General features: G+C 43.0%; 6 protein-coding genes across 10 annotated transcripts in view; 4 read left to right on the top strand and 2 right to left on the bottom strand.

Annotated features, from left to right (window-relative positions):
* The window catches only part of LOC126561400 (uncharacterized), a 112,298-nt gene extending 110,523 nt beyond the window's left edge, over nucleotides 1-1,775 (top strand). For all 5 annotated transcript variants that reach the window (XM_050217519.1, XM_050217521.1, XM_050217522.1 and 2 more), the window contains 2 exons: nucleotides 1,023-1,249; nucleotides 1,542-1,775. In XM_050217519.1, coding sequence (XP_050073476.1) covers nucleotides 1,023-1,249; nucleotides 1,542-1,755 — 441 coding nt within the window. In that variant the 3' untranslated portion in view covers nucleotides 1,756-1,775. The remainder of the gene's footprint in view (nucleotides 1-1,022; nucleotides 1,250-1,541) is intronic.
* A 2,220-nt stretch (nucleotides 1,776-3,995) lies between these two features.
* On the bottom strand, nucleotides 3,996-4,512 carry LOC126563357 (uncharacterized). The gene is made up of 3 exons (XM_050219992.1): nucleotides 4,375-4,512; nucleotides 4,151-4,288; nucleotides 3,996-4,082 (listed from the first exon to the last, which is right to left on the bottom strand). Exons 1-3 carry the CDS (start codon nucleotides 4,504-4,506, stop codon nucleotides 4,002-4,004), a joined length of 351 nt encoding a protein of 116 aa, XP_050075949.1. The 5' UTR covers nucleotides 4,507-4,512; the 3' UTR covers nucleotides 3,996-4,001.
* Nucleotides 4,513-5,121: 609 nt separating this feature from the next.
* Nucleotides 5,122-6,057, top strand: LOC126562950 (uncharacterized). The gene is made up of 3 exons (XM_050219556.1): nucleotides 5,122-5,202; nucleotides 5,276-5,733; nucleotides 5,811-6,057. The coding sequence occupies exons 1-3, from the start codon at nucleotides 5,178-5,180 to the stop codon at nucleotides 6,009-6,011; spliced, it is 684 nt and encodes a 227-aa protein (XP_050075513.1). The 5' UTR covers nucleotides 5,122-5,177; the 3' UTR covers nucleotides 6,012-6,057.
* A 234-nt stretch (nucleotides 6,058-6,291) lies between these two features.
* Nucleotides 6,292-7,489, top strand: LOC126562426 (queuosine salvage protein). The gene has a single exon (XM_050218937.1). The coding sequence runs from the start codon at nucleotides 6,292-6,294 to the stop codon at nucleotides 7,465-7,467; it is 1,176 nt and encodes a 391-aa protein (XP_050074894.1). The 3' UTR covers nucleotides 7,468-7,489.
* Nucleotides 7,490-9,648: 2,159 nt separating this feature from the next.
* Nucleotides 9,649-17,227, bottom strand: LOC126562432 (V-type proton ATPase subunit C). Its single transcript, XM_050218944.1, has 9 exons — nucleotides 17,206-17,227; nucleotides 16,210-16,366; nucleotides 15,980-16,133; nucleotides 10,731-10,917; nucleotides 10,561-10,659; nucleotides 10,226-10,481; nucleotides 10,067-10,164; nucleotides 9,825-9,960; nucleotides 9,649-9,745 (listed from the first exon to the last, which is right to left on the bottom strand). Exons 2-9 carry the CDS (start codon nucleotides 16,348-16,350, stop codon nucleotides 9,650-9,652), a joined length of 1,167 nt encoding a protein of 388 aa, XP_050074901.1. The 5' UTR covers nucleotides 16,351-16,366; nucleotides 17,206-17,227; the 3' UTR covers nucleotide 9,649.
* Nucleotides 17,228-19,169: 1,942 nt separating this feature from the next.
* Nucleotides 19,170-20,912, top strand: LOC126562318 (alpha-N-acetylgalactosaminidase). Its single transcript, XM_050218780.1, has 7 exons — nucleotides 19,170-19,517; nucleotides 19,580-19,754; nucleotides 19,814-19,908; nucleotides 20,002-20,163; nucleotides 20,231-20,443; nucleotides 20,525-20,686; nucleotides 20,781-20,912. Exons 1-7 carry the CDS (start codon nucleotides 19,170-19,172, stop codon nucleotides 20,910-20,912), a joined length of 1,287 nt encoding a protein of 428 aa, XP_050074737.1.
* Nucleotides 20,913-24,497: the final 3,585 nt, after the last annotated feature.

The following is a 24,497-nucleotide window of genomic DNA, read 5'->3' as shown; positions in this document are numbered from 1 at the left end:
GTACTAACGATCACCTTCACCTTCCTTTGTGCATGTGTTTGTATATGTGTGTATGTGTGTGTGTATTTTTTCTCTAAAACAATTATCACATAATACAACATAACTCTTACTATACACTATTTGTAACATAAAATCAGAAACAAATGATCGACTTCATAACAAATGAGAGTTCATAACTTTTTTTTCATGTATTTTCATGTGAACTTCGTCACTTACAGTCAATCACTAAACACATAACAATATTTTATCTACCGATAAGAAATACCCTTACAGAGGTAAGGAGCTGTTCAGAGAGTCCAACGAGTTCATACAAGTTCAATTGAATGAAATCTAGGATTAATGGAATAGAAATCGCAGATTCTTGTTCATAGACGAGCCCATTGACGTCATCAAACTCACTTTGATAGATATTCTCACGACTCCACATCAAATTGGAGAAAAAGGTCAGGCACAATAAAAGAGTTTTTGAGCTTGACTGAGCAAGGATTGAGTTTATGCGATCGCTCTTGTAACTCTCAAGTCCTCAATGTGAGCTTATGGGCTGAAAGTACTCACAAACTATCGTTTAATCTCTTCTACCACACAATGTTTTGTTGAACTTAAAATTCTGCTCTGATAACTTGTGCCAGCTTAAGCTCGGAAGGTAACCGAAGAAGGCAGCAAACTCGAGCTCAAGAGCTCTTATGAGCTTGCATGATCCCGCATGTACTCAAGGGCTTGCATAAGCTTTAACTCTCTAATCTAATACCTTAGACTGTTTATTACTGGTAGTTGAGCGTTTAGTACACAATACAACATTGATATACACACTCACACAACATCACTGTATTTTTCAACGGATTTACACACAGGACCTATCCCTTTCCCTTTACTTTACCCAAATCATGCATCGGTGTGTAAGTGTGTGTGTGTTTTTTTTTAAATCACCAAATCAAAAGCTCATCTAAAACCCCTTAACCTCCTCAATCATCCTAACCTGTTGCAAACCTGCATAGTAATCGTGTTTTCTTACCTTCTGTCAGGACTTTATACGCCAGTCGTCCGATGTGCTGAACGAGGAAGGTATGCCTAGCGCCGGATCTAAGGGCCAGCGGCAGTACAGCAGCACGAGCAGCATTGCGGTGCGGGACGAAATACGGGAAATTCGGAAGCTCAATCTGGAGGCGTACCGACAGTCAACGTACTACCCGATGGCACCGGGCCATAGCATAACGGCGCGCAGCCTATCCAAACAGATCCGTGAGCATAAGTACGTGGTCGATCGGATGAATGGCTCCGGTGGGGCACACTTTCGACAGTAGCTGTATATGTTTGTGTTGTTATGTTGTTTTAGTAGTAATAGTAGTGTTAGTGTATGTATGCACCATAATTAGTAGCTTAATAGATCAGCAGTAGAACTAGCCGCTTTTAGTACAGATATGTTGCATGAAATGGGCGAAAGATGTCTAGTTAATCGAGACGATTTGTTCTTTTTTTAATTCTGATTCCCGCCACACAAACACACACATACACACACATACACATGGGCGCGTTCACTACAGAGCCAACAACGTAACGGATGACCATAAGGTGGGCCAACAGGAGGAGGTACCGCTACCGGCGGCGGGTGACGGTGGTATGAATGGTGAAAGGACCAATGAGAGTAATAGCGACGATGGTCATACATCACCGGAACGACCCGGCAGTCCCGTACTACTTCCGGGTCATCTGAAGTCTAGCATACAGTTTTTCGAAAGCCTTCGAAATAATTCGTGAACCGCTATTTGGACAATTCTGGATCCTGAAACATACTTCACCGGTTGTTGGGAGAGCCCACATCCCATCAGAATCACCCCGAGAGAAAGACGGAGAGCAAAAGAGAGAGGGAGTGAGAGTCGTTGTGCCATTTTTAAAAAGTCGCCTAGCGGGATAAAGTGTTAAGTCTCCGCGTTCTCTTAAAGTGCGTGGAAAATTAATTTAGTCGAGTAGTTTTTCATGTCCATCATACTCACCCCCTCTGACTACTCCCCCCCCCCTCCCTCTTCCGTCCTTCTCTGTCATTCTTCATTATTATGTTCATGCTTTCGCTAGGATTAGTCCCAAAGGGTTAGAGTTAAATGATTGGGCGGACTTGCGATTGGTTGGGGCCATCTTGTTTCCTCTCGTCCCAGTGACGAATATTTTCAAGACCCAGTGATTTCTATCCATCGTGCTTTGTGGACAGCCCTTCGAATCGGGATGTGGGAACGAAGGAAGAACATACCTACACACACACTCACAACACCCATACATCGATCGAAAGGAGGACTCACAGAGGTTTAATTTATTATTGGTAACGTTTTGAAACGCTTCACGGTTGTTTGTACACAGCGATCCGTCGTCTACAAATTTATATTTTAAAAGTTTTCATTTCATTTTTATACTCCATTTTTTCACACCTCATTTCATGCACTGTTAATACATTACTTTCTTTTACGTTCCTTTCCTTCCTGCATTTACCACCTGCAAGAACAATCTGATTGCCTGTTATCACAAGTAGTTCATTCTCGTCTTAGCGAATAAAGATGAATTTATGGATTTGATGGAAAATAAAGCATTGAAAAAAAAATCTGATTAGGTTGTATCTATTTATAAAAGAACGTAAGAGTAACGCCCGAGTGCATGACGCACCCGAACCAACCCCGAAACGAATTTCGTTGTCTTCGTCGTAGCTTAGCAACAGCGAGCAAGCGAGCGCAGCGAGTGAAGAATGGAAGAAGAGAATGGCGGTGGTACCTCCCTTCAACGAGCACTAGATTACTCAACTGAAGATTGTACAAATTATATCCAGAAGCTCATACGGGGAGGATGCGCTACTCTATCGCTACAAATTTTATGAATTGTTTTACGTTAATTATAAATTTGTAATGAAACAAATTCGAATACCATTTTTTCGTGAGAACGGCCTGGCCTTATTGCTTAACTTATGAATACTGCCGTTTGAAGACCGAAGTCGCGTACACCACCAAGCCCCCCCCTAATACCATTAAGGGGAGAACACCATTAAGACCAGACAAAAAAGAGAGCTTAAGATTGCGTAGCGCCATGTTGACAATGCTCAGAGGGATGCAATGACAGTCAAAGGTATTAAATTGCGCGGGAGTAGGACCAGTTCCTTGAGACCCATAGGTAAATGCAGGAGCCGCAAACACACTAGTTAAATTTTCAGCAAAAAAGGTCACAAATTTTGGAGTGAAGCAATAACCGCTCCAAGGTTATTAAGACATAAGCATAAGACATAAGCATTCAATTGGCGATGAACAAAATGAACATTTTTGAAAACCTACTGGGCAAACACTACCGGGCATTAATTGGGTATAGGCAAGTTTCAGACCATTTTCCAATTTGGGTTAAGATTAGTACAAGTATGATTTTTGACAACGATAAGAGAAGCAATAGTCGAAATTGTTCATTAGGACGCTTTTCATATTTTCATTTATTTTTCTACTACTGGATAATTTGCACAATTCACATATTGACAAATTTACACATCGTGCGTTAGTGCGATTTGGTCCATTTTGCTAGGACGAAGAAACGATTTGAAACTCCATGGCAGCCGACAAGAAATTTTAGCACTTATTACACCTGTACAACCGGGCCATAATTCACGGATATTTCGTAGAAGAAAATGTATTGTAATCCAGGAGAATGCTTAACGTTGCTATCTTAAGTTATTCGTAATACGAACAACAGAATAAAAAGGTTTTAGGTTTTCGGATTTCGGAGTTTGCATGCATCTCATCCCGGAGTGTGAATGCATCTCGGAGTTTGCGGGTACAAAGGTAGCTTCTACCGGGCCTCGACTAGTTGTAATAAAAGCCATCCGAATGTTCTAGTACAATGAACTATTTATTTGCAAAAATTGATTGACTCGAGACTGGGGTCCGATTAGCCGGTATGATAATGGATTTAAATACTGAAACAGTAAACAGGCATTGAGGAATACTCAATAACTACGTAGGAACTGTCTGTGAAGTAATATCTTAACCACGGTTACGATTGAGACGCTGCATAAAACAGGCACGGAATGAGTTCAGCCGTACATCGATTTCACCTTCTTCGAGCTAAAATCAGGAAACAAAAAATCGTTTTAAAATACGTAACGATCGTTTTAAGTTAGTTTTTCACACACCTCATCAAATTTATATATTTCCTGGTAGCATGATGGTGAGATACATTCCCGCACGCACCGAGTCCTTTCAATTCCATCGAATTCCGCACATCGGTTGCTTTGGTCACAGGCTGATTCGTACTCGCGAAAAGTAAGTTCCTGTTGGCAAAAACGGATAAAAGAGCAGCAAAAACGTCCATTACAGGTCAGCAAAATATGTCTCGATTGATGCACCTGATACTCACATTTTTACTAGTTTCCTTAAAATCATACTCTGGGAATTGAAAGACAACCTTATCGACGTCGGCCCCCCATACTGTTATGGCGATTGTTACGGTGAACACTAGGGTAAAGTACGTTGAGGCAGATGTTAACATTTTATGCAGTCTATTTTCTACTAATCCGAGCGTAGGGTAAATCGATAATACTGAGGAAGCTTTCCGACTCAAATCAACAGCTTCTGTACGGCTGCTATTTGTTTACTTTCAGTCACGGAAGGAGAACAACAAACGCGATGCTTTTTGCACATGCGTAGAAAATGTAAAAAAGGACTGCTTTTGTTCAATCGCAACACTAAATGCTCAGAATAAATGTGTGATAGCTAATACCAAGGGATAAATATAATGTTAAAAAAAATTAAATGCTATATATTAGAAACAATGGAGGCGCCCCATCGTCCATAGAAGTCCACGTTTTATAAGCACAAAATTTTGAATAGCAGCATTCCAAGCAACCCTAACCAACTGTCAATGTCGCACATTTGGATTGCGTAGTACAGAACAATATTTAATTATTGCTGTTAAAAAAACGTTTTTATTCTCTCATGGAAAACGAAAAAATGAGCTAGAAATCAATCTCCTATATTTGACAATCTTGTAATAATTTAACCTTAATTTTCATTTCGTTCCTACAGTTGACGTTTATATAATAATATCACGCACTGTATCCAGTGTGCTAACAATGTGACAGCTGCCATACACGGCAAAAATCAAAACATTGTATAATCGTGTGCGGTTTTGCAGCTGAATTTGTTGATGGTCACAAGAAAATGTTCCATCACCGGCATATCCACGGTAAATAGAATTAATTACACTATAATGGTCGCCTTTTACTTACATGTTTCCACCACAATCCCATCTGGCGCAGGAGTTGCATCGCTTGCACGCAATTTCAGCCGCATCACACTGAAAGAACCACCATCACGGAATGTGGCTTTACCGATCGTTGCTGCCGTGCAACAGCTGACACCAAATAGACACACAACCGATGGCTTCCTTCCCATTCGTCCTATACAGTTGCGCTCCTCGGTAGGCAACTTCGAGATAGGCAATAATGTAAGAAGAAATCCACTGTTCCCATTGAAGGAAATCATCGACATTCCGCTCGTTTCGCGCATTATCGAGAGCCCGGTACAGCGTCCCGATGCGATAGGACCGATCGGAGACAATCTAGCGATAATACCATCGCTAGAGCTACCCACAGAATCGACCGGGAAAGATGAAAATGGAAAACAAGCGGCCCGGTTAATCGTCATCCGAAGGCGTAAAATGCGTAAGCACAAGCTGCGTAAGCTTCGCAAACGCATGAAGTTCGAATGGTTAAAGGTGGGTGGTACGAAGGAGGGCGAGTAAGAAAAGGGACGTCTTTTTCATGCTGAGATATTTTTCTTGTTGCATTTCAGATCCGACAAAGAAGAGAACTGAAGAAGGAAAAACTCTTCCAGGCAGAATTATTGGGACAGATAAGGGAGGCGGAAAAGTTTTCTGCCGAAGCGTACGTGGCCAGCAAGCTGCGACAAGCAACGGATGTGCCATTGCCGCGCTTCTGGAAGGGTAAACGGTTGCCACAGTTCATCATTAAGCAAAAGTTGGGAATGGAGTAGAAGTAGTTGTTTGCTGGTGTTACAGTGAATAAAGTATTTTATGCGTGTGGCAGTAATCAAGCACGTTATCATATAGAACGATGTTCTTTGTTGATGTTTGAGTTTGATTTCGTGATCGTGGGTTGTGTGTGTCGTGTTATGTAAACTTCTTTTATTATTCCTTTTTTATGCTTTTCCTAACAACATATCTAGATCCATAGATATAAACGACTCCAAATATCTAATGTCAAATAAATCATATCGATATGCTATTGTGCGAAAACATAAACATTCCGCATGCATGCAGAACGCGCGCTTTTTCGTCACATTAAGCTGGCATCAGTTACCGCGTGCATTATCGCAACCAGCTTCCACACGTGCTTGCTTGTTCGGTGTGAAGTGTAAACCCTACAACGTCTTAAGCATCTCCACGATGACTCCAAAACTGCTACCTGCCGCTTCTGGTGAGCTGATCGTAAAAAATGCCCGATACATTGGCGTAAACGAGCAAGCCATCGAGAAGCTGGCGGACCGTGTAATCCGCGGCATTAAGGAGAAGGAAATCAACATCGAAAACTTCTCCCAACACGAGCATCATCCAACGGCGAAAGATCCGCATGCGGTCAATTGGATCTTTCTGATCGATACGCTCAACTTTTGCTTCTGGACGCCGGGAACCGATGCAACGAAGTGGAAGGTCGATGGTCAAACCGGATACTTTGCGCTGTGTGCCGCAATTAACCGGGCAATGCGCGAAGGAATTGACATTACGAATCCGGCCTACTATTCCAAGATTACGGTCGAGCAACTGGAATCCATTCTCCGATCGGACACGGAAGACACGAAAGCACCGCTGATCGACTCGAGAGTGGAATGTCTGCACGAAGTTGGCCATGTGCTGGTCGATCGGTATGAAGGGAAGTTTGAAAACTTTGTACGTACCTGCGATGGGTCAGCGGTTATGCTACTGCAGCGCATTGTCGAAGAGTTTCCTTGCTTCCGGGATGAAGCCGTACTGACGCTTGAGGATGGAGGACCCTCAACGGAGACACGTGTATCGTTCTACAAGCGAGCACAAATCTTAGTCGGTGATCTGTGGTCCTGTTTCCGGGGTGAAGGTTTGGGTCGATTTGAAGATATCGATAAGATCACGATGTTTGCCGACTACCGTGTACCGCAGGTGTTGGTACACTTCGGTACGTTAACGTACAGCGACGAGTTGATGGCGTTACTGAAGCAGGACAAACTGTTGGAGAACGGATGTCGTGAGGAGATAGAAATTCGTGGTGCTTCGATCTACGTGGTGGAACAGTTGAAGGTGATGGTACGGGAGAGGCTGATCACCAGCCATCCGGATACGGATCCGCGGTGCGTCAATGCGATCCTGTTGGACCATTTCCTGTGGGACTATCGTCGAAAGCATGCGGCTGAGCTTGAATACATCCCGTTTCACAAAACGATCAGCGTTTACTACTGAGCGGATTAGAGCTTTGGACCGAAGGGACGAATGGTATGATCTGATTGGTGGCCTGTTGAGCTCAGGGTGCTGAAGATGTGCATTTCTTACAAGAGCGATTTGAACTGGCAGCTAACAATAAATAGTAACTGTATGATACAAAAGATCTGACGTTGTTTTAATTCTTAACCAGCAACTCTTTTTGTCCGCACATATTAACTAACTAATAAAACTATTGAAATATTTAATTGGGATCTATTAGATTACGATCTAGACTTGTGGGAATTGGTGAACTGACGTTAGTAACTGCCATTGTAACTTGGTTGAAATGCTTGCCTAAAATAAATGAATAATTGTTATCGTCGTATAGGTTTACCAAAGTAATCCAGCCATATAGGACATTGAAATTTGTTTAGAATTGACCAAATCTAATATACTTACCTGGAAATGTAAGCTTACCTAATCCACATCCAGGCCTCAACAACTTCCTACACAGTGCGCCACTTTCCATCGGATGTTCGTGTTCTTCATTTCCTTCAATATTTTTCTCTCTAGTTGCAACTATGAATAAAACATAATTCGTTTGCTTCGCTTGGAATGTTCCTATCATCATCTTCAACATCATCATCAGCATCATTATTATTGGTTTTGTAACTGTTCCATTATTATGCGCGCAATTTGTTGTTTGCATTGGACTGTTGGTTCCATTTTTGTTTTGTCTTCACAGTCGTCTACATTTTCTGCCCTTGGAACTACAGTTTTTTTTTTTATTTACACGAAATATAATATACGATAACAAAAGACTATCTTGCTTGCATTGATTTCCAATCGGTATTCAGATTTTCGCACGTTGTAAAGATAGTTTATAGCTACTGCGGAGCAAGCGGTCTGTTATGGGCCTCTCGCCGCTTCAATTACGATACTCATTTGGAATAAAAGGGGGGTTCTTCTGCTTTACTTACGGAATAAAGTTTATAGAATTTGCACATTCAAGTAACAAGATATTAGCAAACACAATACTCTCGCACGCTCTCTCCATCTCGTTGCTGCTTACACTTATTATTATCATCGGCCAGTAAGTAATGATGGGAGGATTTTTAGCGAGGGGGCATTTTTTATGGACGTCCTTACAATATACATCATCTTTGATTATTGTTCCAGGGGTCTACAACATCACACCGTGTGCGGGAGGGATGAACCTTTTTTTTAGCAGGGATCTTCGGTGGATGGCGATTGATACGGGCGATGTTTTGTAGTGCCAAGTTTCAATGCATTGCCAGCACCGTTGTGACTGTATGTACACATTCGTCGGAGAATGCAACGACACGCTGTTACTGATATTTGCTCGATGACCGTTTGGCAAATTGATTGTGACACGAGATAATACTTTGATCATATATGCTAGTAGTAAAGCGCAGAATTTGAGGAACTCAAATGTTTCCTCGCATTTGACGCTATCGTAATTGGGATAATGGCAAGGAACGCACAACGTCCACAGGATGTTTTTGGTGGACGCTGTGATTGTTTCTTACCGTTCCGCCGTACGCCAAACCAGCCAACGTTTGGGATGTTTTACTTTCTTTACTGTCTGTATAGCCATTACCAACTTGCCAGTTTCGAAGCTGCTAACATACGAACGCTTTCGTACTGGATCCTTTCAGTTTCAGATTGATCGTTATTTTGTTTGCGAATTCGCTTAATTACAGCTCGTTTTACAGCTAATAAACACTATGGCCGAAAACGTGGAAAAAGAGCATACAAGGATAATAGATAGAAGATCGAAACAAAACAAACAAAAAACAAACGAATTACCGAAAAACACTAACAATCTACCGCACATAACACGCAATAACTAATAAAATAATCAACATAATAATCAATTTTGATTACGAGTAAGATGTAAAACGAAAAAACGAATGCTTGTGTGTGTGTGTGTGTGTGCTTCGATAGTGAATAAGAAAGAAAAGGGCAGGCTCCTCGAGCATACACATCATAAAAAGGATTCGTTTGTGCGAGACACGGGGGGACCACTATCTGATATTACTTTTAACATCATTCAACATGAAAAGGAGGAAAAGTAGCCAAACAAAAGGGAAACATCAAATACAACAACGCGGAATAAAATCGGAAAACGCGATAAGGTTGCATGAAACAAAATAGCGCCCTCCAAAAAGAAACCGGTAACCCTGACTCTCGGGTGTGTTTAAACCTTCGTTTCGACCATGTCGATGTTTAGCTTATAGTACACGTACGGGTAGTATTCTGACTGTCCGAAACCGAGTCCAGGTATATCGACGTTCTGAAAGACAAACCAAAGGTGTGATTAGGTTTTACAATCCCAACGCAAGACTTATCGGTGCATATATGCCATAACATACATCCGCATTTCCACCGGAAGAACCCGCCGAGCCGTCAAGATGGCTGTACAGCTGCTGCAGCACATCGCGCAAACGCTTTGTACTCTTCTTGTTCGGGTGGATCAGGATGGCTTGGAAATTGACTGGCAGTCCGTATCTAGAAATGAGGATGCAATTGTTTAACAATTTGAATCAATCTGTAGCACAGACTCTGTAACAGAGTACACTGATTTATATCGTTCTAAATTTTAAAAATTCCCTACCTCAGTACCGATTCGACGAACACACGCAGTGCCTTGACGTGCACCCAGGCGCAGAAGCACTCGCTAAAGTTGACCTTCAACCATCTCACCAGCGGACCCTTTATAAAAGAATATTTAAATCAACCGCTTCAATTTCCTTTTCCCAGTTAAGCTACTTACGAACTGCTTCTTCTTATCCGTAACCAGCTTCGTGATTTCGTTCTTGCCTGCGGCCAGCTCTTCCTCATTGTACACGAACTCACGCACCACAAACTTACGCTCGCGGGCGTGCAGCTTGAACTCGTCCACCACCTTCTTGAACAGTGTCACCGTGCAGAGCGCGTAGTCCGCATCCTGTGTGATCGTTTGCGATGAACGGGGCACGATCATGTCCGTGATCTTTTCATAGTGTGCGTTCCAATCGCCCATGTTGGCCCTTTCAATCGGCGCGCGTGTGAAAGAAAGTGATAATGTTAAAAAATGGAGACACATTTTAGAGTTGATGGTATACGTACTTCGGGACGATGACAAGCAGCGTGGTCAAGTATTCCGAATCAAGGATGAAGTGTTCCTTCTTCACTAGGTCGGCCAAATTGCGCGTCAACAAACTGCCACTGTGAAGGGAGAACACGAATTATTTGAAATTATTTTAAGACAACAAAAAATAAGACAAAGGCCAACATACGTTTGCTTCTTTTCCAGATTCTGAAGGTTGCCCTTCAGGTTGTTGTAGGCCGCCGATTTCGTCTTCAGATCCGCATCGATCTGTCCGACCTGTTTGGAAATTATGTCCGCAATGTTGCGCAGCGACTGCTTCGTCGGATACTTGGCCAAATCCCACTGGAAGCGGGTAATGTACAGTGCCAAATCATCTGTAAGTGGACGTCACGAAAGAAACAGAGAAATAAAGTTCAATCAGTAACGAAACCAGTTTTATCAAAACAAACAAAAAATCTCAATAACATTAAAAGAAAAGAAATCAAAATGGTGTCAGGTGCTTCTGAAAGATCGACTATAAGAAAAAATATCCTGCAAAACATAACAACGGACGAAAGAGTCACATGTACACAAAGTATACGAAAAGAGAACGAAACACTACAAGGATACAGGACGCTTTTGTGCTGTCGGAAATTGTCCTGCTTGATGCACCATCCATAATAGAGAGAGATGCGGTATACATTATTACTTTGCTTGTTCGCTTACTTATAACAAATGTTTCATTACTACAAAATGTACAAATGTAATACAAAGCAGCAGAAGATTGATAAGGAATAAAACACATTATCGAAAGCGTGGGAACACAGTAGAGTATACACGTTGTAGTTGGCTTTTGGTTTGGTTACACTAAAGTGGTGGTAGAAGCATCATATTTTGCACATACACACACAATCAAAATTTAATCATACATCCTTTCATCAATTGTGTTCACTATTTTAACCACTACACTAGAAATGGTAACGAATTTCGATTTGCTGTATATCTTGTTTCTTTTACGTTCCAATCAGAATTCTAAGGAAGGAATAAAAACGTAAGGAGAAATGAAAAATGTAAACAAAGCTATTGATAGGAAAAAACATTTCGTAACAAATTTAGCTTTGAACGATTGACAAGAAGGAATGGGACACGATCACCAAGAGGAAAGCGTGCTCAGGATATAGGGTGCGCAACTAAGATTTGGCTAATTTCCATTGCTCAGAAAGAGGAGAGACTTTAGCAATGTCTGATCATCCAAATGTAGTCATAAACGGAGGGGCCATATGGGTACTGTTTATTACGAGCTATTGATATCCTTGGGTAGCCCTGTGTTGATAGCGACGCCGAACTTTAAATATAAGCCGACATCAAATCCTCTTGGGACCAATGGTTGGTAAGTCTAGACTATCTCATCACAAGTCAATTATGGCAAGAAAGTGGCATATTCTCTCCGGGAGATTCAGTTATAACATCCAACAACCTCAAGCTGAACTCAGAACCCCAAACATCTTTCAATTTTCTTTAATCAATACCCCTGGAATAGTTGTACACAGAGGAGACATAATCTAAACAAGCTTTTTTATCCATTCCTTACTCGCTGTCCTGCTCTACTGTTCTAACGATATTGCCTAACTGCCAAGAAGTTAGTTGCGCACCAAATACAATGCAACTGATAACAAAATTAGACATCTACAAGGGAGAAACAAAATGGTCACAACTGGTGCAAATGACGTGTTCGGGACTATTGGAAAATAAAATATTCACGACAGGACACGGGAGAATTAGGGCAGGGATTAAGGCAATAGAGAGTGCACTGGGCCTGGGGTGTGGGGTTGTGGAGCTAGTTGATAGGTGTAACCTGCGTGTGCAATTAGCGCACAGGACGAGAAGAAAGGACACGCAAAAAAAAAACATAAAGAGCAGTTTAAAACAGCTTGCAGCAAACAATGGCGATGTTCCTGAAACGAGCGAGGACTGGAAAATAGATTAAAAAAGAAAGAGATATAAAGTGTAGTAAGAAACACAGCAGCAAACATACAGATGGACAGACAGAACAGGCAGAACGACGGCAGCAAAACCAGTTAGGCTAGAATAGTTTAATGCACCAGGATAGTATTCGCGGGGCAAGGATTTTGATTAATTTTGTGTCCTTGTGAGCGATTAACCGGCTCGAATTCGAATTGATGACTTTACATGAGCTTGATTACCAGTAGTTGAATACTAATTCAATCTACCGAATTGATAGCTTGTTGTACTTGGTAGAACCTTAGGTGTCCCGATTTCTGGAGTTCTGACAGATATTGATAGTATGGCAAGAGTTGACTATTCAACTACGGGTACATCCATTTCAAGGAGCACATAATTGTCAGGCTAAGACCTCCAAAAACTGTAGAGGCGAGTAAAACGAAGATCCAGAACTTATGCGCTGCGATGCGAGAGGCAGATCTCATGAAGCTAATTCTACACTAGATAATGATAATTTGACCCGTATGCTTATTGGAAACAGGTGTAATAAAACTATACTCGCTCGCTCAGCTCATCCAATTTAGTTATTTCACACAACAAACGTAAGGAACCAGATACGAACGGGACTGTGCAGGAAGCAACAAAACATCTCCTCGAACCAGGAACGTGTTCACATAGACAATCAGCAGTTCAACATAGGTGGTGTTCAGCGGTGGTCAGAAAAACACAGACAAAACTAACAACTATTGCAACGATGTACAACATAAAACTATAACGACCGGAAGTAGTAATCCACTTGTTTTTTTTTTCTCTTATATAAAAACAAACATAACATAATACAGCAGAGCAGCTAGTAAAGTAAGAGAAAGAGCGAAAGAATTTGTGTATATTGGTGAAATAAAAAATAATAGAAAAACCGAGAAAAACGAATGGCAAACATTAAGAAGTGGACCAGGTTTAGCCTGACCTGGATTGATGACCGCCGACACCGTCGTTGGTTGCGGCACCTTTTTAGCAGTCGGTTTCCCCTGCCGTTTCAACCCATTCCGTGCCACCGTGGACGTGATGATCGTCACCACCGGTGATGCTTTGGGGAAGGAAGAATCCAGCGGCTCACCACCGTAAACCTCCGAGTCAGCGTCCTGTTCGGGGCTTGATGTTCGGCCATGTCTGCCAGTGGTCGTTTTACCAACACCACCACAGCAACTACTGCTGACCGGTGAGGTGCGGAATCCGATCCCGGACGTTCGCCCCGGGCTGTGACCGCCGAACAGATGGCTGGACGAGCGACTCCTAACGCGCAAAAGTACCGCGAAAAGATGGAACAGTGGTGCAAACGAGAACGGAATGGTTGGGTACAGTTTTGGCAACGCTTTAGCGCCCCGCAGAAAAGCTCAATCTGATGCGATTTTAAACCCGCGATCATTTTGATGATCACACGCAAAAACATCACAGCGAACATTTACTACAGAAAAGGAATGCGGTGTGTTCAAATCTGATGGCAACAGGTGTGGGCAAACGTGTTTAACGTTTCCAAATGATAAACAATGCACATTGAGTGATACACAGCAATGATCCAACGAATGGCATCAAATGGGACGATGGTATGCAACATTTAAAGGACATACAGAATAAACAAACAAACATACACATCAACGAGATACTGTCCAATTCGGTTGATGATTCTTTTCCTGAATACGATTGGTCATGAGCAAACAACCTCGAATGATTGGATTCCGTGCCTATACATGGGATGGGCCTATGAGCAATGCATACAAATACTATGCAATTAAAAATGAAAGATGAAGATATTTTTAGACCAGAGTATACCAATCGAAGCCTTCTGTCCGGGAGTCCTTGGATGGGGTAGGATATGATGTAAACGAGTGATCGACAGCCATCAAACGTGTACAAAGCAACAACGACAATACATGGTGTCATGTTGTGATGGTGATGATGATTGTTCAATAGACAGTTACATTCCTCGGTCAACAAACATTCAACACACAGACACAAACACACACGGAAGATATCCCGGCAAGTCCCGGGCCCAGTATACCTGGACTTTGCCTGTGAATGCTTGCGCCGATGAAACCAGCGCCACTCGAATCCGGACTCTTCCCGCCCATCAGCATCCTGCCCATCCGCTTCCGGTGCACTGTGTCCACCTTCGTCCGGTGGCCTGCCGGTGGTTGCTGAGAGATGCCCGTGACTACTGCTGCTGCTACTACCTTTACGACTTTTGCTGCTTGCGTTCGAACTTCGTGGAGAACGTGGAGGTTTGACCGCTTTTTTGTGACCTACTTTTTCCTTACTATTATTGCAACTTCCATCCGGACAGGGCACCGCGTAAATCGCATCGTAATCGTACACCTGACACACGACCGTTGGTGGTGTCGTCGGTGTGGTTGGTGTCGAAGGCAGCGGACAGGTACACACTAGCCCAATCTCAGCACTGGTGCTTGACACTCGGCGCTGTTCCACCGAACAGGCGGAAGAGGAAGAATTCGTTACACTACCATGGCGCGATGAACTTGGTGTCGTTGTGCCGCCTTCGTTATGGCTGGATGAACGCGTGCGTAGCCGTTGCTCATCGCCCACCATCGATGGGAAGCGTTTGTTATGCTCATCCACAGCTGCCGGTGTAGGTGGACCAGATTCATCATCCGATGAGTCCGGACCTTTTTGATACATCCCGGGCGACATAACAAACAACGGGCATAATACAGGGCATTTTGGGGGAGGCCATTATTTGAGTGCAAAGAAATGGGTGTTGAGTAGGAATTTTATTGGACGGGTAAAGGTGTCGTGGTTGCGAATTTTGGGCATTAAAGGAAGAGGAAAAGAACCGATGACAAAGAACCAGCAGAACATAAAGTACGAAAATAGTTTCAGTAACAGATGAAAATCATGCAATTGAATGTCTAAAGATGTTCTTTTATGGTTTTACAAGATACTACATTATATGTGCTCATTATAAAACTTCTGATTACTTGAGGGAGGAGGAGTCATATTAATTGAAGAGTGAATCTCAACAAGAGTGACAAAAACCCTTTGGACTGATTTGAATCCATAGCTTCACGAGCAAGATTTAACTCACTCACTCAGTAAGCACATCTCTAGTACATCGCTGCACTCTCTTTCTCTAGCACATCGCTGCAATGGCTATCCAGTTACAGGCCAAAGTACAAGGTAAACTGTGCCAAAAAATCTTCAATCTGAATTTAATTAAAATCCAGCCTTACACTATGAATTAGAGCTACTTCGAACGACAATTGATAGGGAATGATTAATTTTTGCTTGCTGCGCCTTGCTTACACACCGCCCTTTTCTCTACTTCACTGAGGAAAAGCGGGAATAAATAAATGCAATTTCCAGCTACTCGCTTCTTACGCTTTGCAAGTGGTCAATAGGCAAAAGACAGCCAAAAAACTTTCCAAAAATATAATAAAAGAAAAAAAACACCAAGCACCGCTCTTTCCAGCGTTTACTCACTGTTGTTGGCCTGCAAGTTCTCGTACAGCTTGTCGCGCTGATCCTCCAGCACGTCGCCCAGGTAGGCGGCGATCTTGCGCGTCGTCTGCTCGACGTAACCATCCAGCTTGCCTAAATCATCCGACAGACCCACCAGCTGATCGAGTGTTCCCACCTAAAAGAAGAAAAGAAAATGATTTATTACGTGTAAGCCAGGTTCTAGGGGACAGTTCTGTCCATCGCACAATTACCTTCAGGTCGGGAATGTGAAACTTAAAGTTTTCACACAGATTGTTCTGCTTGCTGGTAACGTTGTTCATCGTTTCCCAGGTCTGCTGGCAGGTCTTGTCGCCCGGTGCGGATATTAACCAGTATTCGGTCATTGTGGACATTTTGTCTGGCTGGAACCTGCAACGGTAGTCGGAAAGATCGATTAAAGCGAGCAACTGTACGACCACTTTTCAATATTTAATTCACTCGTTCGTTCTTCAAGCCTAGGGGGCAAGCCTAGCAACATTCCCTTGACATTCACATGATGGTCCCGAAGATGGATTTGTTTTGAATCGATGACACTAAAATCGATACCACTGATAGGTAATGATCCTGACTCGGGGGGGCTGCGGTCAGTTTCAGGACATCCGCTGTATTCGTTGTCGTCGTTAAGGCGGTCACACTTATGCAACGGTTCTGCGCCTTCACTTATTTAGCAGTAGTAATGCTGGGGCTGCCGAGGAATAATCGTAGCAACCCGCCAAAGGAAAGGAAAGAAGTAAAGTGCAACCGTCTACTGCACGCGTGAGCGAGATAGGGTGCTTGCGGAGCGAAAAAATGGTCAGCTGTTTTGAACTGATAAGTCACATGACATCTACCTTTTTGCCTTAGCTCCGGATTGCACAAAAACCTTCACTGGACACTATTTTTCAGCGCATTCCAGCGTGCTTGTTTGTGGCGGGGAAGGATGTTTGTATTATCCTGCCACTCCGAGCCACACCATCTCTACTCTTTTTCCTTCACTTTCCGCAGGACATCTCTCGCTCATGGTGTGTATGCGTATGTGAGGGAGCAGCGTAGAAACATTATCGATTTTCGTTACGCCTTTCGGAATCGATATTCTCACTCGTTGCAGGCAGGATAAAACCACCTAAAAACACTCCTTTTCACACACGACCCAGGTTTCCTCGGCAAGGAAAAATTGTCCTTCTACACTGGTATCCATCGTCGTACACTACCAATCGGGAAAAACTCACCCTTTTCAATGCACAAACTCGGTGCTGCTGGCTGTTTTGTACGCGACGATGACGGTGGTTCGATGATGGAATCCCGGAACGCAGTAACCGTCTACAGATTGTACTGTCCCACGGCACGGTCGATCGTCGTTGGGCAACAAATTCCGGGAAAGCGTACGGAAAATCGCTATCGAACGCAGGCAGCTCTCAGGCAAGAACACCAACGGCACCAGATCTTCTCGTCACCACCATTACAGTATTCACGTGATTGCTTTCGGTACGGTACGGCTGTGTGGGAGAGTTTTCTGCGACGTTTCGCTACACGGCGAACGATGCTTTGCTGTAGTGTTGGTGGTTGGGAAACGTTTGAAACTGTCAAATCGTCGTGCTATCTCGCTCGTGGCAATGGGAAACGTGCGAGCATAACATGCCGCTTCACTCGAAACTGTTTTGATTTGGGCGAATGTCAAATAGGGGTTGCTTGAAAATACTACCCCCATGTACATTTTCTTGTTACTTTGTTTACGTTTTTGTGGGGATGAAATACAGGGTGGTTTTTGGTTTGTGCAAAAAACGAATCATTTTTCTGTTTACATTTTCATTTGGTTTTCATGGTTGGTTTCATTCCAACAGTTTTCTTTTAACCAATATATTTGTCGCATTGTGGAAGGTTTCGTCCAGATTCCTCGTCATATTTCATGTAAGTCAATTCCGAAAGTGTTAAGCTATTTGCTGCAGACGGAAACAAACTGGATGCAAGCATCCACCATTGTTGGGGACCGAGCACGCGAAGGAATGACCGATTTTAAACTCTCGCACAATTATCTGTTACATCATCACCACAACCAGATCTACTTGGATCAGACGGCAATTCTTTTACTTGCATTGTCCAGGACTAGTTCCTTCCAATTGATTCGCCTATCCGCTGGCAACGCATTGGGGCGACGATGTATCAGATCTTTGCTAAGATCAACTTAACAAAGATCAGCTAACAACGATTTCCCCTATTGATTTCAATGGATTGCTGGAGTGTGCTTCCAACATCCGTAGGGAAGATAAGGGAGAAACTTTCCCGAATCTACGATCCCCGAAAACTTACATAAATTTAGAAGAAAAAGAACCTACCAACCTCGAAAGGCTATAGTCATTTCTGGGTTCTTTGACTTTTCTATCCAGCCATCCCTTCAGATCTGCTTTTGCGACAAAACTATCTCATTAATTCATTAATTTCTTGTTCTTCCTGCAAAGACGATCATTAGCTAACGATGATCCCATAGCATATTTCACGCTCTGATCACGTAGAGCGCCTCCGTTGTACATAAAAACATGATAATGAACAAAAGCAATTATCACGATCACCTCTCATAATGAAGTTAAAATCACCTCAACTTATGTTTTACTGCACCTAAACACGTACTCTCATTACTTTGGAACTCGTTTGGCCTTGAAGTGCTCATCACTAGCCTATAAAAACATGTTACCAGTAGGAAATTAAGACAATGTTACAGCTAATTGTGAGTCGAGCCCTCGCAAGATCAAGATACAACGATAATCATGATCCTACGCAGGGCACCGGTAAGTAATGGAGCCTCTCTTATCGTTTCTTCAATAAACGAATGCGCAATAAATTTGTTAGCAAATGCTGCTGATCGACAATGGCGCCACGCTCTTATTGACTATTGCACTAGCAACAAAATTTGGGTCATCATCAAATATACTCAACACACCTCTCGAACGACCCGCTGCAGGCTGACGGCGGGGGTCATTGTTCTGGGTGTCCTGCTAGGCATTTTATGGTTTCGAGTGCCCAAAGTCAACAACAAACACACTGAACATGGGTATTGATAAAACCGACCAACCTATCTTACTGGGTCAGATTAGGGGTTAGGATACATTTGGTCTGGTTATAAAATGTCACTAGCCAAGAACTGGGCATGCTAGTCGTCAGGTAGCGCTGGCACGGTGTCTCTATCAGCTAGAGCAAGATGTTCAGTGTTAAGTTCCAACATATAGTGCTAGGAGTGATCCTTGGCTGTGGTGCGGTAGCAGTTTATGGGCTGGACAATGGTCTTGCACGAAGGCCACCGATGGGTTGGATGAGTTGGGAAAGGTATCGGTGTATAACGGATTGCAAAAAATATCCGGATGAGTGTATCAGCGAGCAGCTGTTTAAGCGAATGGCCGATCTGATGGTATCGGAAGGATACCGGGATGCAGGGTACGAGTACGTCAACATCGATGACTGCTGGATGGCGGACGAGCGAGATGAGAATGGTGTCCTACAGCCGAACAAAGATAGATTCCCAAACGGAATCAAACATCTAGCCGACTATGTAAGTCGCAAGAACCATTCCAAGCGATGTTCATCGAAATTGATGAGCTTTCCTTTTGTCAGATCCACGAGAGGGGACTAAAGTTTGGTATCTATCAAGACATTGGTACGAAAACCTGCGCCGGATACCCCGGCATGATGGGTTATTTCAAGCTAGATGCACAAACGTTTGCCGACTGGGACGTTGACTTCATCAAGATTGATGGTTGTTACGCCGATGTGGAGCTTATGGTAGACGGTAAGAAAGAAGCGTCAATTACTTTCACCTTAAACTGTACAAAATTCCCCCACGTGCAGATTACATCAAGTTTGGTGATTATATGAACAAAACGGGCCGCCCCATACTGTACTCCTGCTCGTGGCCAGCCTACCAAGAGTATAATGGTATCATCGTAAGTGTGCTAATGAATTTCAAACAACGGGCTTCCTCCGGTTCCGTTTTGGTGCAATAAATTTGCTGATCGTACACATATTTTTTCGCACAGCCCGATTACGAGCAGCTAAAGGAAACGTGCAACATGTGGCGCAACTGGGGAGACATTGAAGATTCGCATCAGTCGGTAGTCGAGATTACGAAATACTTTTCCGATCATCAGAACCGGATCGTACAACATTCTGGACCGGGCCATTGGAATGATCCTGATACGGTAGGGTTTGGATTTGTTTGTGCATGTTTGAATTTAAACTTCACGATCTCTACGATCTTCCCAATAGCTTGTACTGGGAAACTATGGATTAAGTTACGATCAGAGCAAATCTCAGCTTGCCGTATGGGCGGTGCTAGCCGCTCCGTTTCTTATATCGAACGATCTGGCGCAGGTAACACCGGACGTGAAGCAGCTACTGCTTAACAAAGCCATCATAAAGGTTGATCAGGATCCTTTAGGCATTCAGGGGAGGCTGGTGAAAACCATCAACAAGATAGAGGTAAGGGAAGTGGTGCCAAAGTAAAACAAACTAAACATTCCACAATATGTATGTATGTATCTCTCTACTTCTATTGCAAAGATCTGGAAGCGTCCCATCATGCCGAGAGTGGGTCATGAGCTGACGCAAGCAGTTGCATTCGTTTCGCGGCGGGCCGACGGTGCACCGTACACCGTGGCCGTGAAGCTGCGGGAAGACATCGGTCTAAGCAACAGCACCAACATCAAGGGCTACAAAGTTTACGTAAGTGTAATGGAAATCAGTCTCCAGTCGAGCAGAAGATCCACGCCACTTCCTCATGTACATTGTTAATATGTATCTCCATGTGTGTCTGTAGGATCTTTTCGAACCAAAGGCAATACCGTTCCTGCTGCGCGCCGGCTCCACCTTTGAGACGAGGGTCAACCCATCGGGCGCAAACTTTTACCGCTTTGTCCCACAGTACGGGACGGATTTTATAAACTTCTAGTGGTTGAAATAGCGCAGTTAGTGCGAGGGATAAAAGACTGAATGAATATTCCGAAACCAGGGATCAGGCCGAAACCAGGGAGTAAGAAATGCTTGAGATGTAGTCGCTGCTGGTATAAATGCAAGTGCAAAAAAATATAAACCGAAGATCAACACAGCAATCGTACTCTACTCTACTCCCTTACCTTTGCGGAACTCTTGCCCTTTTCCTTCCAGAAATCTTCCAGGGCCAAGGCCAAGCTGCGAAGAACGCATTGCGCGCAACCGTACGTTTGTTTTTGTACCACTTTTGTGGGGCGAATGCGGGTCTACGTGTGCGCGGTCAGCTACATCCGGACGTTCACACCACAACTGGGTGGTTGCTGGGTCTCACTTACTCTCATGTTTAATCGGTAGCGGTAAAACTGCATAAATTAAAGCCATTCGCACACCTCTAGCTTTCACTGTACTTTTGAAGGGTTGCGTGTACGTCGGAAATTCTTCCAATGACTTTAAGCAGAAGCGCGAAAGTAGTTTATTCGCATTACACAGAAACACGTGAAGTCGTGCTAGGGGAGAGGGTGGCCATCACCGTCTGTACATATGACGTGGAACAGACAGATCTCTTGGCTTTTGCGTTCCACACTTTCGTCGTTTCGTTGGCAGGGAGAGAGTGTGGATATATACATCGGATATGATGCAATGGTTTGCTGTTAACGATCATCTAGCACCATCTAGCTTTAGTTAGACATTTGTGAACTATGCTGATGCGTTTCGGGGGCGACAGCATCCGAACGCTGGTCATTTCAATCTCAAAGCAAAGAGTGTGTTCAAAACTTTGTCGTACAAAGCCTTGGCATGCAGTAGATGACACACTTTTTCATCACCTCACATAACCCGGTTTCTGTTGTGGTTGTATGCGGACTTTGAATGGAAATTAAATTTCACTATTCCGATGGCAGAGACACGTGGCCATCAGTCGTCCGCTCTTTTCATGCTTTATAATGTGAATTTTTTTTAAAGGGATTTTAAGGCAAGTTCTTTCATGCTGATATTCAATGATAAACAAAATTTTCGTACACAAGTGATCGGGTACGACCGTATGGGGTCATCCGTTGTGTGCGGGTGAAGGTTATTTTTTGTTGTAAGATTCAAACGGCAAAGTCCGATACAAACAGACAGCACTTGAGGGCTAAAAATAAGCTACTTCCGTCTGGATAAGCGCTGAATGAAGATGCAGATGCACAATCCATTGTCTGGCTGCTAATTTGAATAGAAATCGTTTAAAATTGAAGAGATAGGAGAGAAAAAAATTTGACCGAGGTGTGACATTCGAGCTTTGGATGGCCGAAATCTTCAAATGGGTCGTGTGAGTACATGGTGGAACCGATGATGTTTGAACTCCTATTATGCAATGGAAAGAGTTAGGCAGACAAAACCCAAGGTTTTGAAGGAGGGATTGGTAAACTTTGGAGGCAGGATAGTAAAGATGGTGCCATCTTTATCGAGATCCATCAAGGTTTCGGTAAACAGCGTGTATGTGTGTATTGGAAAAGGGTTTGTTAACAGTCTCGACCATAGTGGAACCTATCGGGCCGGCCCGTTGAATGTTTGGAGTTTTAAGTAAACAAACCGCTTCGTAAGCTAGCTAAAAAGAAGTGGTAAAATATGAATGAGATATGTAGGTTAATCAAAGTTGATCAAGTGATTGCATCTTTGCAAAGTGTGCGATAAGCCTAGCAACACTACATAGATACATATTGTACAGAAGTTACCGGGCCGACAGCCACTTGAATTTAATTGTGCATTGCCTACTGGTCATAAAAGAGTCACGTGTTCTTGGTCACTTCACCGGCCTTTTCCACGCTATCTCTACTCGCGCGCGCGCAGACTCAACTGCTGACACATTCCGGGGCTGATCCGGGACGGTTCAAAGTCCACATCGATGTTCCACACGCGTAAGAAACGTTTTATCGCACACTTACGGTGTGGCGTACCCTTGGTTGCATTGGTTTTATTGGTGCGTGATTTCAGGGGAAGGCGTTACAGCATTTCCGCCGCTTCGGTAAAGATGGATGCATGTGGAACGTTTCAAGGTTACAGCAACTTTTGACGGTTTCATCCGCTACTTCCTAACTAGTTTTCTGTCGCAGTATATACGCGCTCTCTGGATCGGATAAGAGTGCATTACCTCTGGTAAGCGCGTGTGTCCCCAAGCGTCCTCTTCTTCCGGTATTCATCGCCTCGGGAGGGGGTTTGCTCTTCTTTCGAGCGAAAACAAATGGAGAAATAGGAAAGTCTTCGATGATGGTCATATTGCGTAAAGACTAGAAAACATGGCCAGTTTAGTTGATATTTCTCGGAGCTTAAATTCTTAATGTGTACAATCAAAAATAGTTTGTTTCTTCTACTTTAGTCCACCGTTATATCTCCAAAGTTACTGTCATCCTACTACGTCCAACTCTTGACTGAATTAAGAATCATTTTACTCCTCTTGGACGACAAGGGGAGATGCCTTCGAAACTAGAGGAATATTCGGAACAGGATCTTGACCACCGCCGGTCAGTAACCGGAAAGGTGTGACGTTTTGATTAAAAATTCATCTTTCTAGCTTCACACCATCAGCGGGATAGCGCAGCGGACCAAACCCGATCGTAGTCTTCGCACTATGAATAATATTACAACATATTTCATTGACCAGTCGTAATCGCTTTGTGACACCAAACCTCCTTCTACTCAATAGCTTTACGGAATTGGAAAGCAGGCTTTACCCCAACACAGCAAACCATTTTAAAACTGTCCCCAAAGTCAGATGAGCCACGTAATACAGTGCGTAACAGAACAATTGGGCTAGGACATGATTTTTTTTTTAGCATAACTGAAAAACTTGAAGAGATAGGTAAAAATATTCTTCTGCAAATTTGTTGAGTATAAAAAAAACTCACATTTTTTTAAAATATTTTTACCCACCTATTACATATTCTTTCACTGGTTTGGAAAAAGCTTCAAATATCATAACTATAGAGCCACTCTCGAAAGTTCATTATTTTTATGTAAATCATCTTTTATGTATATCATCAAATTCAGTTAGTAAAAAAGGCTCCCGGACAATAAAAACCCAATTTTAAATATTTTTAAAAATGTTTAGTGAGCTCTGAAGTGCAATTATTATCATTTTTATGCAAAAGTTCTAATATTTTGATTTTTTATTTATATTTTTTGTATATTCTCTACAACTTTGCCGACCATCATTTTTACCTATCTCTTCAAGTTTTCTAGTTGTTCTCAAAAAACTAGTCCGATCCCTGTTGTTCTGTTCACGCACTGTATAGAAATATCTTTCTCATCAAGCACCAAGGTGGGAAAGAAACCTGTTTCCTACACGGAGAGTTGGGAGGAGGTGATGATATTCAGGCTGAGAGCGTCCCAATCTTTACCTCCGTTGTCAATCGATCGATCGATCACGCATCCGTTACGTGGCAAAGCGATGGTTCCAAAAAAGCGAAGTCTCTGTTTTCGGAAAGAATTTCTTTCATTTAAACACTGATGAGTAAGAGAAACCTTTCGATGATTGTCATACAGTTCACCTTACATTTTTTGTCCTTGA

This window comes from Anopheles maculipalpis, chromosome 3RL (genome assembly GCF_943734695.1).
Source record: "Anopheles maculipalpis chromosome 3RL, idAnoMacuDA_375_x, whole genome shotgun sequence".
Lineage (NCBI taxonomy): Eukaryota > Metazoa > Arthropoda > Insecta > Diptera > Culicidae > Anopheles > Anopheles maculipalpis.
Note: the sequence above shows the minus strand (reverse complement) of the source record. Positions and strands in the feature narration are given on the sequence as shown.